The following is a 21,979-nucleotide window of genomic DNA, read 5'->3' on the forward strand; positions in this document are numbered from 1 at the left end:
GTCCAGGTGAGATATAGTATAACAGTGAGCAGAACCCATATACTTTACAAGGCGACTTACCAATCTGCCCAGGTGAGATATAGCATTACAGTAAGAAGAACCCAAATACTTTGCAAGGCGACTAACCAATCTGCCCAGGTGAGACATAGTATGACAGCGAGAAGAACCCATATACCTCACAAGGGGACTCACCCATCTGCCCAGGTGAGATATTATCTGACAATTAGAAGAACCCATATACCTCACAAGGGGACTCACCCGTCTGTCCAGGTGAGATACAGTATGGCAGTATGACAGTGACAGTGAGAAGAACCCATATACCTCACAAGGGGACTCACCCATCTGCCCAGGTGAGAAATTATCTGACAATGAGAAGAACCCATATACCTCACAAGGGGACTCACCCGTCTGTCCAGGTGAGATACAGTATGGCAGTATGACAGTGACAGTGAGAAGAACCCATATACCTTACAAGGGGACTCACTCATCTGCCCAGGCGAGATATACTCTGACAATGAGAAGAACCCATATACCTTACAAGGGGACTCACCCATCTGCCCAGGTGAGATATACTCTGACAATGAGAAGAACCCATATACCTCACAAACGGACTCACCCATCTGCCCTGCTGTCACTTGCAATAAGCCGGTGTTTGTTTTGCATGTTATGATTTCGGTAATAATAGTTTAATTTCTTCGTTGTCGTAAAACGAGTATTGATATTTTCAATTCGGAGTTTAGATGTTTTCTAGTGAACATGTCATAATATAGGAGTACAAAAAGAAATATCATTAAGTCGAATTCTTGACATATAATATACTATGTAAACAAAGTAGGGCACACTTTGTTGTGAAGTGAAACTACAGGCATGTACACCAATGTTTGGCAATGAAAGTAAGTAATGTATGTGGCAAGAAGAAGAAATCAAGCTGCAAAATACGACATTGTGACAGTCTTGAAGCATGTAACATTGGACAGCACGTGCAAGGGGTGGTATGCCAGATTTAACATTGGCATGATCACTCAGATAAGGGATCGGTTGCAAAGTTTCATCTTTCAAGATGATAATACAAGTGCTCATCGTTCTAGGATTGTGACTTAATTCCTCCAACAGCACAACACCAATCCCATGGCCAGCACCCATTCTTGACCATTCTCCTACTTTACAAATATGGGACATCATTAGCAGACATGTACGTCAACGTCAAAATCAACCCACCGCTCTCAATAAACTAGGTGTTGCCGTCACTGATGAAAGGAACAACTTGAGTCAAGCTGACATCGGACGACTCATCAGAAGCATACCTCGAAATATTCCTGCATGTCTCGCAAATAGAGGTGGTTAACCCGATATCAGTGACGTACGTAGGCTGCAAAATGCAAATTGCGAATTTGACAGCCAACCTCTTTGACCCACAGTGCGCCACAATCTCAACACACCAACCATGAGAACCCATAAGATCTGATAGCCTGCCCCCCAGCAAAGTATGTACAACTATATACATAAATGACCTTTAGGAGATCAGGAGGCGACTTACGGGGTCTGTTGGTCAGGTTCGCTGACTTTGTTGATGCATGTCATCGTATCCCAATTGTGTAGATCGATGCTCATGATATCAATCACTGGATTGTCTGGTCCAGACTCGATTATTTACAGACCGTGGTCATATAGATGGAATATTGCTGAGTGTGGCGTTAATCAACAAACCAACCAACCAATCTCATATGTTGTACATTTCGCATATATTTAGTTACTGTCACGTATGAAGAGGACTGACTTGTCATATATATTTACTGTCACGTGTGAAGAGGGCTGACTTGCCATATATATTTACTGTCACGTATAAAGAGGACTGACTGACTTGTCATATATATTTACTGTCACGTGTGAAGAGGGCTGACTTGCCATATCTAGTTACTGTTATATCTGAAGAGGATCGACCTGCTACATAGAATTCCCTTTGAATTCCTGAGAATGGTCAACGTCATGTAACAATGTCAAGAGGAGTGTAAATAATAAAGGATATTCATTAATGCATGTTTATTCATGTTTCAGTTGTTGACTGTGGACCTGTGGAAGACATCGCTGGATTTCAGAAACCAGACCTTGCTACGACAGGATCAACGTTCGGGAAATCCTTTGAGTTCAGCTGCAGTACAGGGGCGACAGCGTCAGGAGTATCGACTGACAATAGCAACACTGTGAGGTGTCTGCAGAATGGTCGGTGGGGCTTTGGTAATCTCACCTGCATAGGTATGTGTTGCCCGTTAAGACCAAATCTGATCTAAATGTAAATATAAACCGTTCCAAATGATTAAAACCTTACACATGTTCACGATTGGTTGTTTAAACCTAACGCGATGATGTCACAAGATGAAACTAGATGGGTGATAGACTATCTTCCCTTCAGGACAACAAGCACATGTCCCAATGCTACAGGACTGTTGTGACGAATATGTTGTTGTTTGGATGTATACTAAGACATGTACAGGTATAAACAAGTATGTTTATAATTGAATTTACCCTACCTTAGCATTTATAGTTGATTCATAATCAAGTGTGTGAGTTGTTAGTGTTGTGAGTTGTTAGTGTTGTGTGTTGTGTGGCTTGTGTGTTGTGTGTGTCAGTGAGTGATGTTAACGCCACGTCTAGCAATATTCCAGCCATATACCGCCAGTTATAACCACTTCAACTTTATATATAAATCTTTGTTTATTCATCAGCTGCAAAGTGCCCGGATCCAGGCACCCCCGGGGGATCAGAGCAGATATTCGACAGCTACGAGCAGGGGAAGGTTCTGGCTTACAGGTGCACAAGACCTGGATTCACACCTGTTCCTGCTGACAACCGCACCTGTGTCTACTCAACCGCCACCAGGTCGGCATCCTGGAGTGGAAGTGTTCCTGTATGTGAAGGTAACCACTGAGTGGAAGTGTTCCTGTATGTGAAGGTAATCACTGGGTAGAAGTGTTCCTGGATGTGAAGGTAATCACTGAGTAGAAGCGTTCCTGTATGTGAAGGTAATCACTGAGTAGAAGTCTTCCTGTATGTGAAGGTAATCATTGGGTGGAAGTGTTCCTGTATGTGAAAGTAATCAGTGGGTGGAAGTCTTCCTGTATGTGAAGGTAATCATTGGGTGGAAGTGTTCCTGTATGTGAAGGTAATCACTTGGATGGAAGTGTTCCTGTATGTGAAGGTAATCACTGGGTGGAAGTGTTCTCGTATGTGAAGGTTATCACTCAGTAGGAATAGTTCCTGTATGTGAAGGTAATCACTGGGTTGAAGTGTTCGTGTATGTGAAGATAATCACTTGATGAAAGTGTTGCTGTATGTGAAGGTAGCCACTGAGTAGAAGTCTTCCTGTATGTGAAGGTAATCGCAGGGTTGAAGTGTTCTCGTATGTGAAGGTAATCACTAGGTGATAGTGTTCCTGTATATGATGGTAATCACTGAGTAGAAGTGTTCCTGTATGTGAAGGTAATCACTGGGTGGAAGTGTTCCTGTATGTGAAGGTAATCACTGGTTGGAAATGTTCCTGTATGTGAAGGTAACCACTGGGTGGAAGTGTTCCTGTATGTAAAGGTAATCACTGGGTAAAAGTGTTCCTGTATGTGAAGGTAATCATTGGGTGGAAGTGTTCCTGTATGTAAAGGTAATCACTGGGTGGAAGTGTTCTCGTATGTGAAGGTTATCACTCAGTGGAATTGTTCCTGTATGTGAAGGTAATCACTGGGTGGAAGTGTTCCTGTATGTGAAGGTAATCACTGGGTGGAAGTGTTCCTGTATGTGAAGGTAATCACTGGGTGGAAGTGTTCTCGTATGTGAAGGTAATCACTTGGTGAAAGTGTTCCTGTATGTGAAGGTAATCACTTGATGGAAGTCTTCCTGTATGTGAAGGTAATCACTGGGTTGAAGTGTTCGTGTATGTGAAGATAATCACTTGATGAAAGTGTTGCTGTATGTGAAGATAACCACTGAGTAGAAGTCTTCCTGTATGTGAAGGTAATCGCAGGGTTGAAGTGTTCTCGTATGTGAAGGTAATCACTAGGTGATAGTGTTCCTGTATATGAAGGTAATCACTGAGTAGAAGTGTTCCTGTATGTGAAGGTAATCATTGTGTGGAAGTGTTCCTGTATGTGAAGGTAATCACTGGGTGGAAGTCTTCCTGTATTTGAAGGTAATCATTGGGTGGAAGTGTTCCTGTATGTGAAGGTAATCACTGGATGGAAGTGTTCCTGTATGTGAAGGTAATCACTGGATCGAAGTGTTCCTGTATGTGAAGGTAATCACTGGGTGGAAGTGTTCTCGTATGTGAAGGCTATCACTCAGTAGGAATTGTTCCTGTATGTGAAGGTAATCACTGGGTGGAAGTCTTCCCGTATGTGAAGGTAACCACTGGGTGGAAGTATTCCTGTATGTGAAGGTAATCATTGGGTGGAAGTGTTCCTGTATGTGAAGGTAACCACTGAGTAGAAGTCTTCCTGTATGTGAAGGTAATGGCAGGGTGGAAGTGATCCTGTATGTGAAGGTAATCAGTGGGTGGAAGTCTTCCTGTATGTGAAGGTAATCACTGGGTGGTAGTGTTCCTGTATGTGAAGGTAATCATTGGTTGGAAATGTTCCTGTATGTGAATGTAATCACTGGGTTGAAGTGTTCCTGTATGTGAAGGTAAGCACTGGGTGGAAGTGTTCCTGTATGTAAAGGTAATCACTGGGTGAAAGTGTTCCTGTATGTGAAGGTAATCATTGGGTGGAAGTCTTCCTGTATGTAAAGGTAATCACTGGGTGGAAGTGTTCCTGTATGTGAAGGTTATCACTCAGTGGAATTGTTCCTGTATGTGAAGGTAATCACTGGGTGGAAGTGTTCCTGTATGTGAAGGTAATCACTGGGTGGAAGGGTTCCTGTATGTGAAGGTAATCACTTGGTGAAAGTGTTCCTCTATGTGAAGGTAATCACAGGGTTGAAGTGTTCCTGTATGTGAAGATAATCACTTGATGAAAGTGTTGCTGTATGTGAAGGTAACCACTGAGTAGAAGTCTTCCTGTATGTGAAGGTAATCGCAGTGTTGAAGTGTTCTCGTATGTGAAGGTAATCCCTGGGTGTAAGTGTTCCTGTATGTGAAGGTAATCACTGAGTAGAAGTGTTCCTGTATGTGAAGGTAACCACTGAGTAGAAGTCTTCCTGTATGTGAAGGTAATGGCAGGGTGGAAGTGATCCTGTATGTGAAGGTAATCAGTGGGTGGAAGTCTTCCTGTATGTGAAGGTAATCAGTGGGTGGAAGTGTTCCTGTATGTGAAGATAATCACTTGATGAAAGTGTTGCTGTATGTGAAGGTAACCACTGAGTAGAAGTCTTCCTGTATGTGAAGGTAATCGCAGTGTTGAAGTGTTCTCGTATGTGAAGGTAATCCCTGGGTGGAAGTGTTCCTGTATGTGAAGGTAATCACTGAGTAGAAGTGTTCCTGTATGTGAAGGTAACCACTGAGTAGAAGTCTTCCTGTATGTGAAGGTAATGACAGGGTGGAAGTGATCCTGTATGTGAAGGTAATCAGTGGGTGGAAGTCTTCCTGTATGTGAAGGTAATCAGTGGGTGGAAGTCTTCCTGTATGTGAAGGTAATCACTTGTTGGAAATGTTCCTGTATGTGAAGGTAATCACTGGGTTGAAGTGTTCCTGTATGTGAAGGTAATCACTGGGTGAAAGTGTTCCTGTATGTGAAGGTAATCATTGGGTGGAAGTCTTCCTGTATGTAAAGGTAATCAGTGGGTGGAAGTCTTCCTGTATGTGAAGGTAATCAGTGGGTGGAAGTGTTCCTGTATGTGAAGATAATCACTTGATGAAAGTGTTGCTGTATGTGAAGGTAACCACTGAGTAGAAGTCTTCCTGTATGTGAAGGTAATCGCAGTATTGAAGTGTTCTCGTATGTGAAGGTAATCCCTGGGTGTAAGTGTTCCTGTATGTGAAGGTAATCACTGGGTAGAAGTGTTCCTGTATGTGAAGGTAACCACTGAGTAGAAGTCTTCCTGTATGTGAAGGTAATGGCAGGGTGGAAGTGATCCTGTATGTGAAGGTAATCAGTGGGTGGAAGTCTTCCTGTATGTGAAGGTAATCAGTGGGTGGAAGTCTTCCTGTATGTGAAGGTAATCACTTGTTGGAAATGTTCCTGTATGTGAAGGTAATCACTGGGTTGAAGTGTTCCTGTATGTGAAGGTAATCACTGGGTGAAAGTGTTCCTGTATGTGAGGGTAATCATCCGGTGGAAGTCTTCCTGTATGTAAAGGTAATCACTGGGTGGAAGTGTTCTCGTATGTGAAGGTTATCACTCAGTGGAATTGTTCCTGTATGTGAAGGTAATCATTGGGTGGAAGTGTTCCTGTATGTGAAGGTAATCACTTGGTGAAAGTGTTCCTGTATGTGAAGGTAATCACTTGATGGAAGTCTTCCTGTATGTGAAGGTAATCACAGGGTTGAAGTCTTCCTGTATGTGAAGATAATCACTTGATGAAATTGTTGCTGTATGTGAAGGTAACCACTGAGTAGAAGTCTTCCTGTATGTGAAGGTAATCGCAGGGTTGAAGTGTTCTCGTATGTGAAGGTAATCCCTGGGTGGAAGTGTTCCTGTATGTGAAGGTAATCACTGAGTAGAAGTGTTCCTGTATGTGAAGGTAATCACTGGGTGTAAGTGTTCCTGTATGTGAAGATAATCACTTGGTGGAAGTCTTCCTGTATTTGAAGGTAATCATTGGGTGGAAGTGTTCCTGTATGTGAAGGTAATCATTGGGTGGAAGTGTTCCTGTATGTGAAGGTAATCAGTGGGTGGAAGTCTTCCTGTATTTGAAGGTAATCATTGGGTGGAAGTGTTCCTGTATGTGAAGGTAATCACTTGGTGGAAGTTTCACAATTAAGACATTTGTATCAGGGACTTGCATATACGTTAAAACAATTCAGGACACTCAACAACGTATTCTTCAGCAATCCCTAAATTCACTTCAGCATCCATGCGGCACCTCTTTATAACCACCTTCATGTACATGTATTTTGTCATTTGTTTAATGATAACATCATATTCGCCACAGGTTCAGTGACATCCTTGGAATAACAATACATCCACAAAGGGTGCCAAGGTCCTGCAAATATACCACAGTGATTTTCGAAATATGTGTTGTGTTTCACAACCTTTGACAGTATCGATCATACTCTGAGTATGTTTTCAAGATCCGACGCTCACATGTTGTTCTCTTCACAAAAATTCATGAAGGTTTAAAAATCCAAGTAACTTCGTCTTAATTACATTTACACACTTCGATCACTAAGGTATTTTTAATTACTGTATATTTCCATACAGAGTGTGAGTGAGTTAAGATTCAACCTCTCATCGGCAATATGCTTTCAGCCATATCAGCTATTTCCTGATGTATGTTGAATCACTGTATATTGTTGTACAGACACACACTTCAGGTCCTTGTGTATATTGAATCACTGTATATTGTTGTACAGACACACACTTCAGGTCCTTGTGTATATTGAATCACTGTATATTGTTGTACAGACACACATTTCAGGTCCTTGTGTATATTGAATTACTGCATATTTTTATACAGACACATACTTCAGGTCCTTGTGTATATTGAATTACTGCATATTGTTATACAGACACACACTTCAGGTCCTTGTGTATATTGAATTACTGCATACTGTTATACAGACACATACTTCAGGTCCTAGTGTATATTGAATTACTGCATACTGTTATACAGACACATACTTCAGGTCCTAGTGTATATTGAATTACTGCATATTGTTATACAGACACACACTTCAGGTCCTAGTGTATATTGAATTACTGCATACTGTTATACAGACACATACTTCAGGTCCTAGTGTATATTGAATAACGGCATATTGTTATACATACACACTTGATGTCCTATTGTATATTGAATTGCTGCATATTGTTATGCAGATACAAGTCCCCCGGTGTTTACCAACTGTGACGGTGACAGGAACATTACAATAGACAAGATGCAGGCACCAAGCATCACCATCCCCTCTGTTCAAGACAACTCAGGCTTTCTGAGAGTGAAAGGTTTCACCAGCCCCACCGGGTTCAATCCTGAAGACCCAGTGTGGAAGAACACGGATGTCACATATCAAGCCACCGATGGTGCAGGCAGGAGTTCCCAGTGCAAGTTCCAGATCAGTGTCAGAGGTAGAATGTCTGTACTTATATCTCCTCATGTGCTCGCATTTAATAATACCGGTCTCAGGCATAAGAGAAACACATATACAGTAACGGTTAGCATTGTCTCAAGCATTGGAGATACACATATACAGTAACCGTTAGCATTGTCTCAAGCATTGGAGATGCACATATACAGTAACCGTTAGCATTGTCTCAAGCATTGGAGATACACATATACAGTAACCGTTAGCATTGTCTCAAACACTGGAGACACACATCTACTGTAACCGTTAGCATTGTCTCAAACATTAGAGATACACATCTACAGCAACGTTAGCATTGTCTCAAACATTAGAGATACACATCTACTGTAACCGTTAGCATTGTCTCAAACATTGGAGATACACATCTCCCGCTGTGATATTGCTGGAATATTGCTAAAAGCTTCGTAAAACGATACTCGCTCACTCATTAATTAATATGTATAGCAACATTACACGTGTGTTATCTCATATATCAGTATGTATGGCAACATTACACGTGCGTTATCTAATATATCAGTATGTATAGCAACATTAAACATGTGTTATCTCATACATCAGTATGTATAGCAACGTTTAACGTGTGTTATCTCATACATCAGTTTGTATGGCACTTTTACACGTGTGTTCTCTCATACATCAGTATGTATAGCAACATTACACGTGTGATATCTCATACATCGGTATGTATAGCAACACTAAACGTGTATTATCTCATACAATAGCCTGTATAGCAACATGAAACGTGTCATCTCATGCACTGGAATGTATAGCAACATTAAATGTGTGTAATCTTATACTTTGGTATGTATATAGCAACATTTCACGTGTGTTATCTCATACACTAGCATGTATAGCAACATTAAATGTGTGTTATCTCATACACTAGCATGTATAGCAACATTAAATGTGTGTTATCTCATACACTAGCATGTATAGCAACATTAAATGTGTGTTATCTCATACACTAGCATGTATAGCAACATTAAATGTGTGTTATCTCATACACTAGCATGTATAGCAACATTAAATGTGTGTTATCTCATACACTAGCATGTATAGCAACATTAAATGTGTTTACATCATACACTGGCATGTATAGCAACATTAAATGTGTTTACATCATACACTAGCATGTATAGGAACATTAAATGTGTTTACATCATACACTAGCATGTATAGCAACATTAAATGTGTTTACATCATACACTAGCATGTATAGCAACATTAAATGTGTTTACATCATACACTAGCATGTATAGGAACATTAAATGTGTTTACATCATACACTAGCATGTATAGCAACATTAAATGTGTTTACATCATACACTAGCATGTATAGCAACATTAAATGTATGTTATCTCATACACTAGCTTGTATAGCAACATTAAATGTGTTTACATCATACACTAGCATGAATAGCAACATTAAATGTGTGTTACCTCATACACTAGCATGTATAGGAACATTAAACGTGTGTTATTTAATCCATTAGCACGTATAGCAACATTGTCAATTTGTATGTTTTCACTTTTAAGAAAGAGGTGGGGGAGTCAGCCTAAATTGTCCAGACCTAGAAATCAGTGTTATGTCAACGAAATCTACCAGTTCACCGACTACATCAGTCACACTCTCGGAAGATTTTTTACATTTGATAGCTTTCTAAATGACATTGTATGTTCCTAATCACTAAATGTGTTCTTTCTTACACTAATATGTAAGACGAAGGTAGATGTAAGTTATTTTTTTCATAAACTAGTTATGAAAGTTGAAAGATTAATTAAAATGTCTTCTGACTTATCAGAAAGAGGTGTCATCAGACTGTTATGTCCTAATAAGACATACAAAGTGACATCAACGACATCTACTACTTACAACATCACCGACAACTTCACACACACTAGCGGAACACTGACCCCCGACCCTACAATCACCGCCAGTTTGTCCAATGTGGGGACATTCCATGACTACAGAGTGACGCTACGAACCGACCAGGGATTTGAAGAAACATGTGCCTTCCAAGTTCTAATCAAAGGTAAACTCCCATCATTTTCTTTCATAGATGAACCTAAACTTATAATGTACTCAGATGAATGCATTTAAAAGTTGCAAAACCGTATTGTTATTTTTTATTCCAATGCATCTATGAATTACGCTTAGCACTTACCACGCCTCTTCACGGAGAATGAATTGTTGTTTAACCTGGGAATACAAACTGAAATTATTGAGTGAAGAATGGTGTGTTGTGTCATTCACTGAAACTGATGAATTTGATGTCAGCCCACAGCTCTGTGAGGGACGTTGATACACTTATCTTTAACAAATATGATCGTCGTTGCTATAACTGACAATTTTATAAGTCAACGCTGAAATATGACTTAAGAATGGTAGCCTAGAGTGACAACACTTTTGACCTTCAGTTTCAGCCGCGAGAACGCGATAGAGTGATTACACAAGACGATAAAGCGATAACACGAGACGAGATAGCGATAACACGAGACGAGAAAGCAAGAGCACGAAGGCAAGACGAAAGAGTGATAGGACGAGAAAGCGATTGAGAGAATAGACCGAGAAAACGATAGATCAAAGCAAGGAACAATAGAGCGAGAAAGCGATAGAGATAGGGAGAGACTGAAAAAACGACAGATCGAAGCAAGGAACAATAGAGCGAGAAAGCGATAGAGATAGGGAGAGACTGAGAAAATGATAGATCGAGGCGAGAAGCAATAAAGTGAGAAAGCGATAGAGATAGAGATAGTGAGAGACTGAGAAAACGATAGATCGAGGCGAGAAGTAATAAAGTAAGAAAGCGATAGAGATAGTGAGAGACTGAGAAAACGATAGATCGAGGCGAGAAGCAATAAAGTGAGAAGGCGATAGAGATAGGGTGTAGACCGAGGAAGTGATAGAACGAGGCGAGAAGCAATATAGAGATAAAGCGAGAATGCAAGAGAGTGACAACGTTATAAAGCGGGAAATCAATAGAGCGAAAATAGGATATAAGAAGAAAGCCATATTTCCCATAATGCGAGGAAGCGATAGAGTAAACGAACGACATAGCGGTAGGGTAGAGTGTGAAGACGTCAGAGCGACCAAGCGATATATCCAAAAATGCCGTCCGTTATAAAGGGTTTTGCTGAGTTTTTGCGAGCAACTCCCATGATATCAAACACTCCTTTCCCTTAAATTCTGAGAAAATTTCACCAGATGTATTTAATAAAGTTGTCAGATATGGATACAGGATGCTGCCTCGTTGGCATACACACATGACTGTGCCGTACTGAAGTAAAATAGCAAGATTCACTTCACAACAACGGAAAAGAATCGTACTTTTCTACTTCATTTCACAAAGTCTCCTCTGCAAGTCCGCCGATTATTGCGACTTTTTGCTAAACTGATTGGCTCTTTTATTTCCATTACTAGTTTTATGGCCCCGCGAGTCGACAAAAGCGTTGTAAAGGATGACAAGTTACATGCTACCAGTACAAAACCATTTTGGAAAGCCAGGATCCATGGCAGCACATTACATAGTGTTCAGTCATTTGCAGCCACTGCTGAGTGAGACCAACATATTGACACGTTTCTCCTGCCACTTAAACTGCTTACCAATAACATGCAACCAATAAAGAGAAACGATATCCGATGAAATGTCCTGACAAGGCTTCCTCTTTCAGCTGGAAAATGTTTCCATGAACTGACCAACACTCCACAGAACGCGGACATTACTCGCTCCAACAACAGCGACAGCAGCATCCTCTCCTCCGTCGTCACCTGCAACAGTGGATATGCGTTTGCTGACGGCTCCACAAGTCGGACATACAACTGTTCGGGGGAAAATGTCTGGTCACCATCCCTCCCCTTAGAGGACTGTTTACGTAGGTGGAACTGCAATCAGTGATACTCCTGTCAAACCCTTAACGAGGCCAGTGTAATCGTGATGATAAAAGGTTACAGTTCGATACATGTCAATTTTATTTGTGCTTTAGTGTAAATAAAGATTCAAATAAAGATACAAATAATAATAATAAATATAATAATTATAATAATGATAATGCATCCCATGTATCTAGTTGTACCAGGAATACAGTCCTTCGGACAATGTGGGTAAAGCAGAAGGCTCCACATTCTCCGAAATGTTCTGGATGGGTTTGACTAGGCAGCGATTCCTGGGAGAGGTCCCATTCGCTTTCTGGGCTGCGTGTAGAGGGGGCAAGGGCCCTGAGTTGATGATGAGCCTAACCAGCTTGACTGTGCCAGGATCACCCCAACCCTCTTTGCTGCATTTTTTAAATTTTATTCTGTACTAAATATAAATATGAAAACAACAACAACAACACATTATGTACGCATTACTTTTTCAGCTTCCACATCTACTGAGTACACATACAAAGTCAGCCTTGATCTGAAGTCCAAGGACCAATTGCCCGCCAACAGCGCATGCCGTGACAACCTGCGAACGTTTTATAACGATGTGATATCCCCTGCATCAGCCGCCATCAACAGGCAGTGTCAGATTCAGGGACAGCTGGGCGCCTATTACCGCTTCACTGTCGCCGAGGCCATCTTTGTTGGTGCTGTCAGTCTCTTCGATGTATGTGAACATGTCTACAGGGTTTTATTCTGTGTTCAAGTATTATATCATCATTTAGTAACTATCACAGTGTACAATGTAAAGATATATGTTAGTACACTGATTCAATCACGGTGTACAATATGAAGATACATTTTCAGTACACTGATGCTATCACAGTGTACAATGTGAAGTTACATAATACAATTTCCTATACATGTTCAGTACACTGTTCAGTGCACAGTGTATAATGTGAAGTTACACGTTACTATGGGAAGTACATGTTCAGTACACTGATACTGCAACAGTGTACAATGACAGGATACATGTTAAGTACAGTGATTCTACCACAGTGTACAATGTGAAGATACATGTTATGCACACTGATGCTATCACGGTGTACAATGTGAAGTTACATGATATAATGTAAAGTACATGTTCAGTACACTGATGCTATCGCGATGTACAGTGTAAAGTATATGTTCAGTACACTGATGCTATCGCGATGTACACTGTAAAGTATATGTTCAGGACACTGATGCTATCGCGATGTACACTGTAAAGTATATGTTCAGTACACTGATGCTATCACAGTGTACAATGTGAAGTTACATAATACAAAGTAAAGTAAATGTTCAGTACGCTGATGATATCACAGTGTCCTATACATGACCAGTACACTGTTCAGTGCACAGTGTATAATGTGAAGTTACACGTTACTATGGGAAGTACGTGTTCAGTACACTGATACTGCAACAGTGTACACTGTGAAGTTACATGATACAATGTAAAGTACATGTTCAGTACATTCATGCTGTCACGATGTACAATGTGCAGTACATATTTAGTACACTGATGCTATCATGATGTACAATGTGAAGTACATTTTCAGTACACTGATGCTATCACGGTGTACAATGTGAGGCACATGTTCAGTACACTGATGCTATCACAGTGTACAATTTTAAGATACACCTTCAGCTATCACGGTGTATAATGTAGAGATAGATAATTAGCACATTGATATGACACAGTGTATAATATGAAGATACCCTACTTACTCAGTACACTGATGCTATCACGATGTACAATGTGAAGTACATGTTCAGTACACTGATGCTATCACGATGTACAATGTGAAGTACATGTTCAGTACACTGATGCTATCACGATGTACAATGTGAAGTACATGTTCAGTACACTGATGCTATCACGATGTACAATGTGAAGTACATGTTCAGTACACTGATGCTATCACGATGTACAATGTGAAGTACATGTTCAGTACACTGATGCTATCACGATGTACAATGTGGAGTACATGTTCAGTACACTGATGCTATCACGATGTACAATGTGAAGTACATGTTCAGTACACTGATGCTATCACGATGTACAATGTGAAGTACATGTTCAGTACACTGATGCTATCACGATGTACAATGTGGAGTACATGTTCAGTACACTGATGCTAGCACGATGTACAATGTGGAGTACATGTTCAGTACACTGATGCTATCACGATGTACAATGCGAAGTACATGTTCAGTACACTGATGCTATCACGATGTACAATGTGAAGTACATGTTCAGTACACTGATGCTATCACGATGTACAATGTGGAGTACATGTTCAGTACACTGATGCTAGCACGATGTACAATGTGGACTACATGTTCAGTACACTGATGCTAGCACGATGTACAATGTGGAGTACATGTTCAGTACACTGATGCTATCACGATGTACAATGTGAAGTACATGTTCAGTACACTGATGCTATCACGATGTACAATGTGAAGTACATGTTCAGTACACTGATGCTATCACGATGTACAATGTGAAGTACATGTTCAGTACACTGATGCTATCACGATGTACAATGTGGAGTACATGTTCAGTACACTGATGCTATCACGATGTACAATGTGGAGTACATGTTCAGTACACTGATGCTATCACGATGTACAATGTGAAGTACATGTTCAGTACACTGATGCTATCACGATGTACAATGTGGAGTACATGTTCAGTACACTGATGCTAGCACGATGTACAATGTGGAGTACATGTTCAGTACACTGATGCTAGCACGATGTACAATGTGGAGTACATGTTCAGTACACTGATGCTATCACGATGTACAATGTGGAGTACATGTTCAGTACACTGATGCTATCACGATGTACAATGTGAAGTACATGTTCAGTACACTGATGCTATCACGATGTACAATGTGAAGTACATGTTCAGTACACTGATGCTATCACGATGTACAATGTGGAGTACATGTTCAGTACACTGATGCTATCACGATGTACAATGTGAAGTACATGTTCAGTACACTGATGCTATCACGATGTACAATGTGAAGTACATGTTCAGTACACTGATGCTATCACGATGTACAATGTGAAGTACATGTTCAGTACACTGATGCTATCACGATGTACAATGTGGAGTACATGTTCAGTACACTGATGCTAGCACGATGTACAATGTGAAGTACATGTTCAGTACACTGATGCTAGCACGATGTGCAATGTGGAGTACATGTTCAGTACACTGATGCTATCACGATGTACAATGTGGAGTACATGTTCAGTACACTGATGCTATCACGATGTACAATGTGAAGTACATGTTCAGTACACTGATGCTAGCACGATGTACAATGTGGAGTACATGTTCAGTACACTGATGCTATCACGATGTACAATGCAAGGTACATGTTCAGTACACTGATGCTAGCACGATGTACAATGTGGAGTACATGTTCAGTACACTGATGCTATCACGATGTACAATGTGAAGTACATGTTCAGTACACTGATGCTATCACGATGTACAATGTGAAGTACATGTTCAGTACACTGATGCTATCACGGTGTACAATTCGAAGTACATGTTCAGTACACTGATGCTATCACGATGTACAATGTGAAGTACATGTTCAGTACACTGATGCTATCACGATGTACAATGTGGAGTACATGTTCAGTACACTGATGCTAGCACGATGTACAATGTGGAGTACATGTTCAGTACACTGATGATATCGCGATGTACAATGTGAAGTACATGTTCAGTACACTGATGCTATCACGATGTACAATGTGGAGTACATGTTCAGTACACTGATGCTATCACGATGTACAATGTGAAGTACATGTTCAATACACTGATGCTATCACGATGTACAATGTGGAGTACATGTTCAGTACACTGATGCTAGCACGATGTACAATGTGGAGTACATGTTCAGTACACTGATGCTATCACGATGTACAATGTGAAGTACATGTTCAGTACACTGATGCTATCACGATGTACAATGTGAAGTACATGTTCAGTACACTGATGCTATCACGATGTACAATGTGAAGTACATGTTCAGTACACTGATGCTATCACGATGTACAATGTGAAGTACATGTTCAGTACACTGATGCTATCACGATGTACAATGCGAAGTACATGTTCAGTACACTGATGCTATCACGATGTACAATGTGGAGTACATGTTCAGTACACTGATGCTATCACGATGTACAATGTGAAGTACATGTTCAGTACACTGATGCTATCACGATGTACAATGTGAAGTACATGTTCAGTACACTGATGCTATCACGATGTACAATGTGAAGTACATGTTCAGTACACTGATGCTATCACGATGTACAATGTGGAGTACATGTTCAGTACACTGATGCTATCACGATGTACAATGTGGAGTACATGTTCAGTACACTGATGCTATCACGATGTACAATGTGAAGTACATGTTCAGTACACTGATGCTATCACGATGTACAATGTGGAGTACATGTTCAGTACACTGATGCTAGCACGATGTACAATGTGGAGTACATGTTCAGTACACTGATGCTAGCACGATGTACAATGTGGAGTACATGTTCAGTACACTGATGCTATCACGATGTACAATGTGGAGTACATGTTCAGTACACTGATGCTATCACGATGTACAATGTGAAGTACATGTTCAGTACACTGATGCTATCACGATGTACAATGTGAAGTACATGTTCAGTACACTGATGCTATCACGATGTACAATGTGGAGTACATGTTCAGTACACTGATGCTATCACGATGTACAATGTGAAGTACATGTTCAGTACACTGATGCTATCACGATGTACAATGTGAAGTACATGTTCAGTACACTGATGCTATCACGATGTACAATGTGAAGTACATGTTCAGTACACTGATGCTATCACGATGTACAATGTGGAGTACATGTTCAGTACACTGATGCTAGCACAATGTACAATGTGAAGTACATGTTCAGTACACTGATGCTAGCACGATGTGCAATGTGGAGTACATGTTCAGTACACTGATGCTATCACGATGTACAATGTGGAGTACATGTTCAGTACACTGATGCTATCACGATGTACAATGTGAAGTACATGTTCAGTACACTGATGCTAGCACGATGTACAATGTGGAGTACATGTTCAGTACACTGATGCTATCACGATGTACAATGCAAGGTACATGTTCAGTACACTGATGCTAGCACGATGTACAATGTGGAGTACATGTTCAGTACACTGATGCTATCACGATGTACAATGTGAAGTACATGTTCAGTACACTGATGCTATCACGATGTACAATGTGAAGTACATGTTCAGTACACTGATGCTATCACGGTGTACAATTCGAAGTACATGTTCAGTACACTGATGCTATCACGATGTACAATGTGAAGTACATGTTCAGTACACTGATGCTATCACGATGTACAATGTGGAGTACATGTTCAGTACACTGATGCTAGCACGATGTACAATGTGGAGTACATGTTCAGTACACTGATGATATCGCGATGTACAATGTGAAGTACATGTTCAGTACACTGATGCTATCACGATGTACAATGTGGAGTACATGTTCAGTACACTGATGCTATCACGATGTACAATGTGAAGTACATGTTCAATACACTGATGCTATCACGATGTACAATGTGGAGTACATGTTCAGTACACTGATGCTAGCACGATGTACAATGTGGAGTACATGTTCAGTACACTGATGCTATCACGATGTACAATGTGAAGTACATGTTCAGTACACTGATGCTATCACGATGTACAATGTGAAGTACATGTTCAGTACACTGATGCTATCACGATGTACAATGTGAAGTACATGTTCAGTACACTGATGCTATCACGATGTACAATGTGAAGTACATGTTCAGTACACTGATGCTATCACGATGTACAATGCGAAGTACATGTTCAGTACACTGATGCTATCACGATGTACAATTCGAAGTACATGTTCAGTACACTGATGCTATCACGATGTACAATGCGAAGTACATGTTCAGTACACTGATGCTATCACGATGTACAATGTGAAGTACATGTTCAGTACACTGATGCTATCACGATGTACAATGTGAAGTACATGTTCAGTACACTGATGCTATCACGATGTACAATGTGAAGTACATGTTCAGTACACTGATGCTATCACGATGTACAATGTGAAGTACATGTTCAGTACACTGATGCTATCACGATGTACAATTCGAAGTACATGTTCAGTACACTGATGCTATCACGATGTACAATGCGAAGTACATGTTCAGTACACTGATGCTATCACGATGTACAATGTGAAGTACATGTTCAGTACACTGATGCTATCACGATGTACAATGTGAAGTACATGTTCAGTACACTGATGCTATCACGATGTACAATTCGAAGTACATGTTCAGTACACTGATGCTATCACGATGTACAATTCGAAGTACATGTTCAGTACACTGATGCTATCACGATGTACAATGCGAAGTACATGTTCAGTACACTGATGCTATCACGATGTACAATGTGAAGTACATGTTCAGTACACTGATGCTATCACGATGTACAATTCGAAGTACATGTTCAGTACACTGATGCTATCACGATGTACAATGTGAAGTACATGTTCAGTACACTGATGCTATCACGATGTACAATGCGAAGTACATGTTCAGTACACTGATGCTATCACGATGTACAATGTGAAGTACATGTTCAGTACACTGATGCTATCACGATGTACAATGCGAAGTACATGTTCAGTACACTGATGCTATCACGATGTACAATGTGAAGTACATGTTCAGTACACTGATGCTATCACGATGTACAATGTGAAGTACATGTTCAGTACACTGATGCTATCACGATGTACAATGTGAAGTACATGTTCAGTACACTGATGCTATCACGATGTACAATGTGAAGTACATGTTCAGTACACTGATGCTATCACGATGTACAATTCGAAGTACATGTTCAGTACACTGATGCTATCACGATGTACAATGTGAAGTACATGTTCAGTACACTGATGCTATCACGATGTACAATGCGAAGTACATGTTCAGTACACTGATGCTATCACGATGTACAATGTGAAGTACATGTTCAGTACACTGATGCTATCACGATGTACAATGCGAAGTACATGTTCAGTACACTGATGCTATCACGATGTACAATGTGAAGTACATGTTCAGTACACTGATGCTATCACGATGTACAATGTGAAGTACATGTTCAGTACACTGATGCTATCACGATGTACAATGCGAAGTACATGTTCAGTACACTGATGCTATCACGATGTACAATGTGAAGTACATGTTCAGTACACTGATGCTATCACGATGTACAATGCGAAGTACATGTTCAGTACACTGATGCTATCACGATGTACAATGTGAAGTACATGTTCAGTACACTGATGCTATCACGATGTACAATGTGAAGTACATGTTCAGTACACTGATGCTATCACGATGTACAATGTGAAGTACATGTTCAGTATACTGAAGCTATCACGGTGTACAATGTGAAGTACATGTTCAGAATACTGATGCTATCACGGTGTACAATGTGAAGTACATGTTCAGTATGCTGATGCTATCACGATGTACAATGTGAAGTACATGTTCAGTCCCCTGATGCTATCATGGTGTACTGTGTGAAGTACATGTTCAGTACACTGATGCTATCACGATGTACAATGTGAAGTACATGTTCAGTACACTGATGCTATCATGGTGTACTGTGTGAAGTACATGTTCAGTACACTGATGCTATCATGGTGTACTGTGTGAAGTACATGTTCAGTACACTGATGCTATCACGGTGTACAATGTGGAGTACATGTTCAATACACTGATGCTATCATGGTGTACTGTGTGAAGTACATGTTCAGTACACTGATGCTATCATGGTGTACTGTGTGAAGTACATGTTCAGTACACTGATGCTATCATGGTGTACTGTGTGAAGTACATGTTCAATACACTGATGCTATCATGGTGTACTGTGTGAAGTACATGTTCAGTACACTGATGCTATCACGGTGTACTGTGTGAAGTACATGTTCAGTACACTGATGCTATCACGATGTACAATGTGGAGTACATGTTCAATACACTGATGCTATCATGGTGTACTGTGTGAAGTACATGTTCAGTACACTGATGCTATCATGGTGTACTGTGTGAAGTACATGTTCAGTACACTGATGCTATCATGGTGTACTGTGTGAAGTACATGTTCAGTACACTGATGCTATCACGATGTATAATGTGAAGTACATGTTCAATACACTGATGCTATCATGGTGTACTGTGTGAAGTACATGTTCAGTATACTGATGCTATCATAGTGTACATTGCGAAGTGCATGTTCAGTACACTCATGCCATCACTGTGTAGAATGTGAAGTATATCTTCAGTTCATTGATGTTTTCACGGTGTATAATTTGAAGGTACATGTTCACTATACTGATGCTATAACGTAGTACAATGTGAAGTACATGTTCAGTACACTCATGCTTTGAAGGTGTACAAAGTATGTGTCAAGTACACTGATACTATCAAACCATGCCTCCTTTTCAGCACAAGGTGGAACTGACACTTCAACTGGAGAATAACGATGGCCGGAACGCAGCCCTGGAACTTTGCGCGGGCAACATCAACCTGCAGAAGAAGGTGTTGTTTGGACTGGTAGCCGGAGGATGTAACTTCACTGTGCAGGACAGTTCCACGGGCGTTAATCTCACTCAGTCCGGACAATCCTGCAGTGTGGGATACCAGCTGAGGGACGTCGGGGAAAACAAGAAGTGTTGTAAGTGTGCTGGTTTATTACCTTGATGTTAACTGTCATATCGCCTCTCTACTAAATGTTCTCTCTACTAGGATAAAAGACTGACCTACCTGCTCATGACCAGGCCAGGATGAATGTCTACAATACCTTACTTCAAAACACACTCTTTGTATATATGTTTCAGTACCATGCCCCTACGGATACTCGTCCTCTCCCAGTGGAGGTTGTGTTGAATGCCCTGACGGTCAGTATCAGGACCAGTCCGGACAACCCTCTTGTAAGAACTGTGGAGACAACATGTACTCATTGACCCCGCGGTCCAGCAGAGCAAGATGTGTCAGTAAGTGCTTTGATTATGTAATGTCTTTAATATATCACACAACATTGAAAACGCTTGCTGTGATACTTCCTTAGATACTAACATGCTTATAATTGTGATTTATTGTTTCAGGTAAGTGCCGTCCTGGGTTCAAATCTGAAACAGGACGATCCGAATGCGGGGAATGCCGTAAAAACTATTACTGGGTGAACGCTTCCTACTGCGAAAGGTGTCCAGATGGTGGCTCCACACTCTATCGAGAGGGCTCCACTAGCATATCAGAATGCAGAGGTAAGATATAGTGTGTAAGCGGTCATGGCATAGTGTCCCTGTGGTTGTATCAGGTGTAGTGTCTGTGTGGTTGTGTCAGGTGTAGTTTCTTTATGGTTGTCTCAGGTGAAGTGCCTATGTGTTTGTGTCAGCTGTAGTGCCTATGTGATGTGTCAGACGTAGTGTCTGTGTGGTTGTATCATGTGTAATGCCTGTGTGGTTGTATCAGGTGGTGTGTATATGTGGCTGTGTCAGGTGTAGTGTATGTGTAGCTGTATCAGGTGGTGTGTATATGTGGCTGTGCCAGGTGTAGTGTATGTGTAGCTGTATCAGGTGGTGTGTATATGTGGCTGTGTCAGGTGTAGTGTATGTGTAGTTGTATCAGGTGATGTGTATATGTGGTTGTATCAGATGCAGTGTATGTGTAGTT

At 40.7% G+C, this 21,979-nt stretch overlaps 1 protein-coding gene across 1 annotated transcript in view; it reads left to right on the plus strand.

The window, feature by feature from the left end:
• LOC139469406 (uncharacterized) overlaps window positions 1–21,979 on the plus strand; it is a 118,525-nt gene that overhangs the window by 42,532 nt on the left and 54,014 nt on the right. Inside the window, exons 21-29 of the mRNA XM_071251570.1 lie at window positions 2,056–2,253; window positions 2,724–2,915; window positions 7,962–8,207; window positions 10,027–10,257; window positions 11,897–12,097; window positions 12,584–12,813; window positions 20,753–20,981; window positions 21,145–21,300; window positions 21,412–21,570. Coding sequence (XP_071107671.1) covers window positions 2,056–2,253; window positions 2,724–2,915; window positions 7,962–8,207; window positions 10,027–10,257; window positions 11,897–12,097; window positions 12,584–12,813; window positions 20,753–20,981; window positions 21,145–21,300; window positions 21,412–21,570 — 1,842 coding nt within the window. The remainder of the gene's footprint in view (window positions 1–2,055; window positions 2,254–2,723; window positions 2,916–7,961; window positions 8,208–10,026; window positions 10,258–11,896; window positions 12,098–12,583; window positions 12,814–20,752; window positions 20,982–21,144; window positions 21,301–21,411; window positions 21,571–21,979) is intronic.

Source organism: Haliotis cracherodii, unplaced genomic scaffold, assembly GCF_022045235.1.
Source record: "Haliotis cracherodii isolate W230 unplaced genomic scaffold, xgHalCrac1.p SCAF_2, whole genome shotgun sequence".
NCBI classification, from domain to species: domain Eukaryota; kingdom Metazoa; phylum Mollusca; class Gastropoda; order Lepetellida; family Haliotidae; genus Haliotis; species Haliotis cracherodii.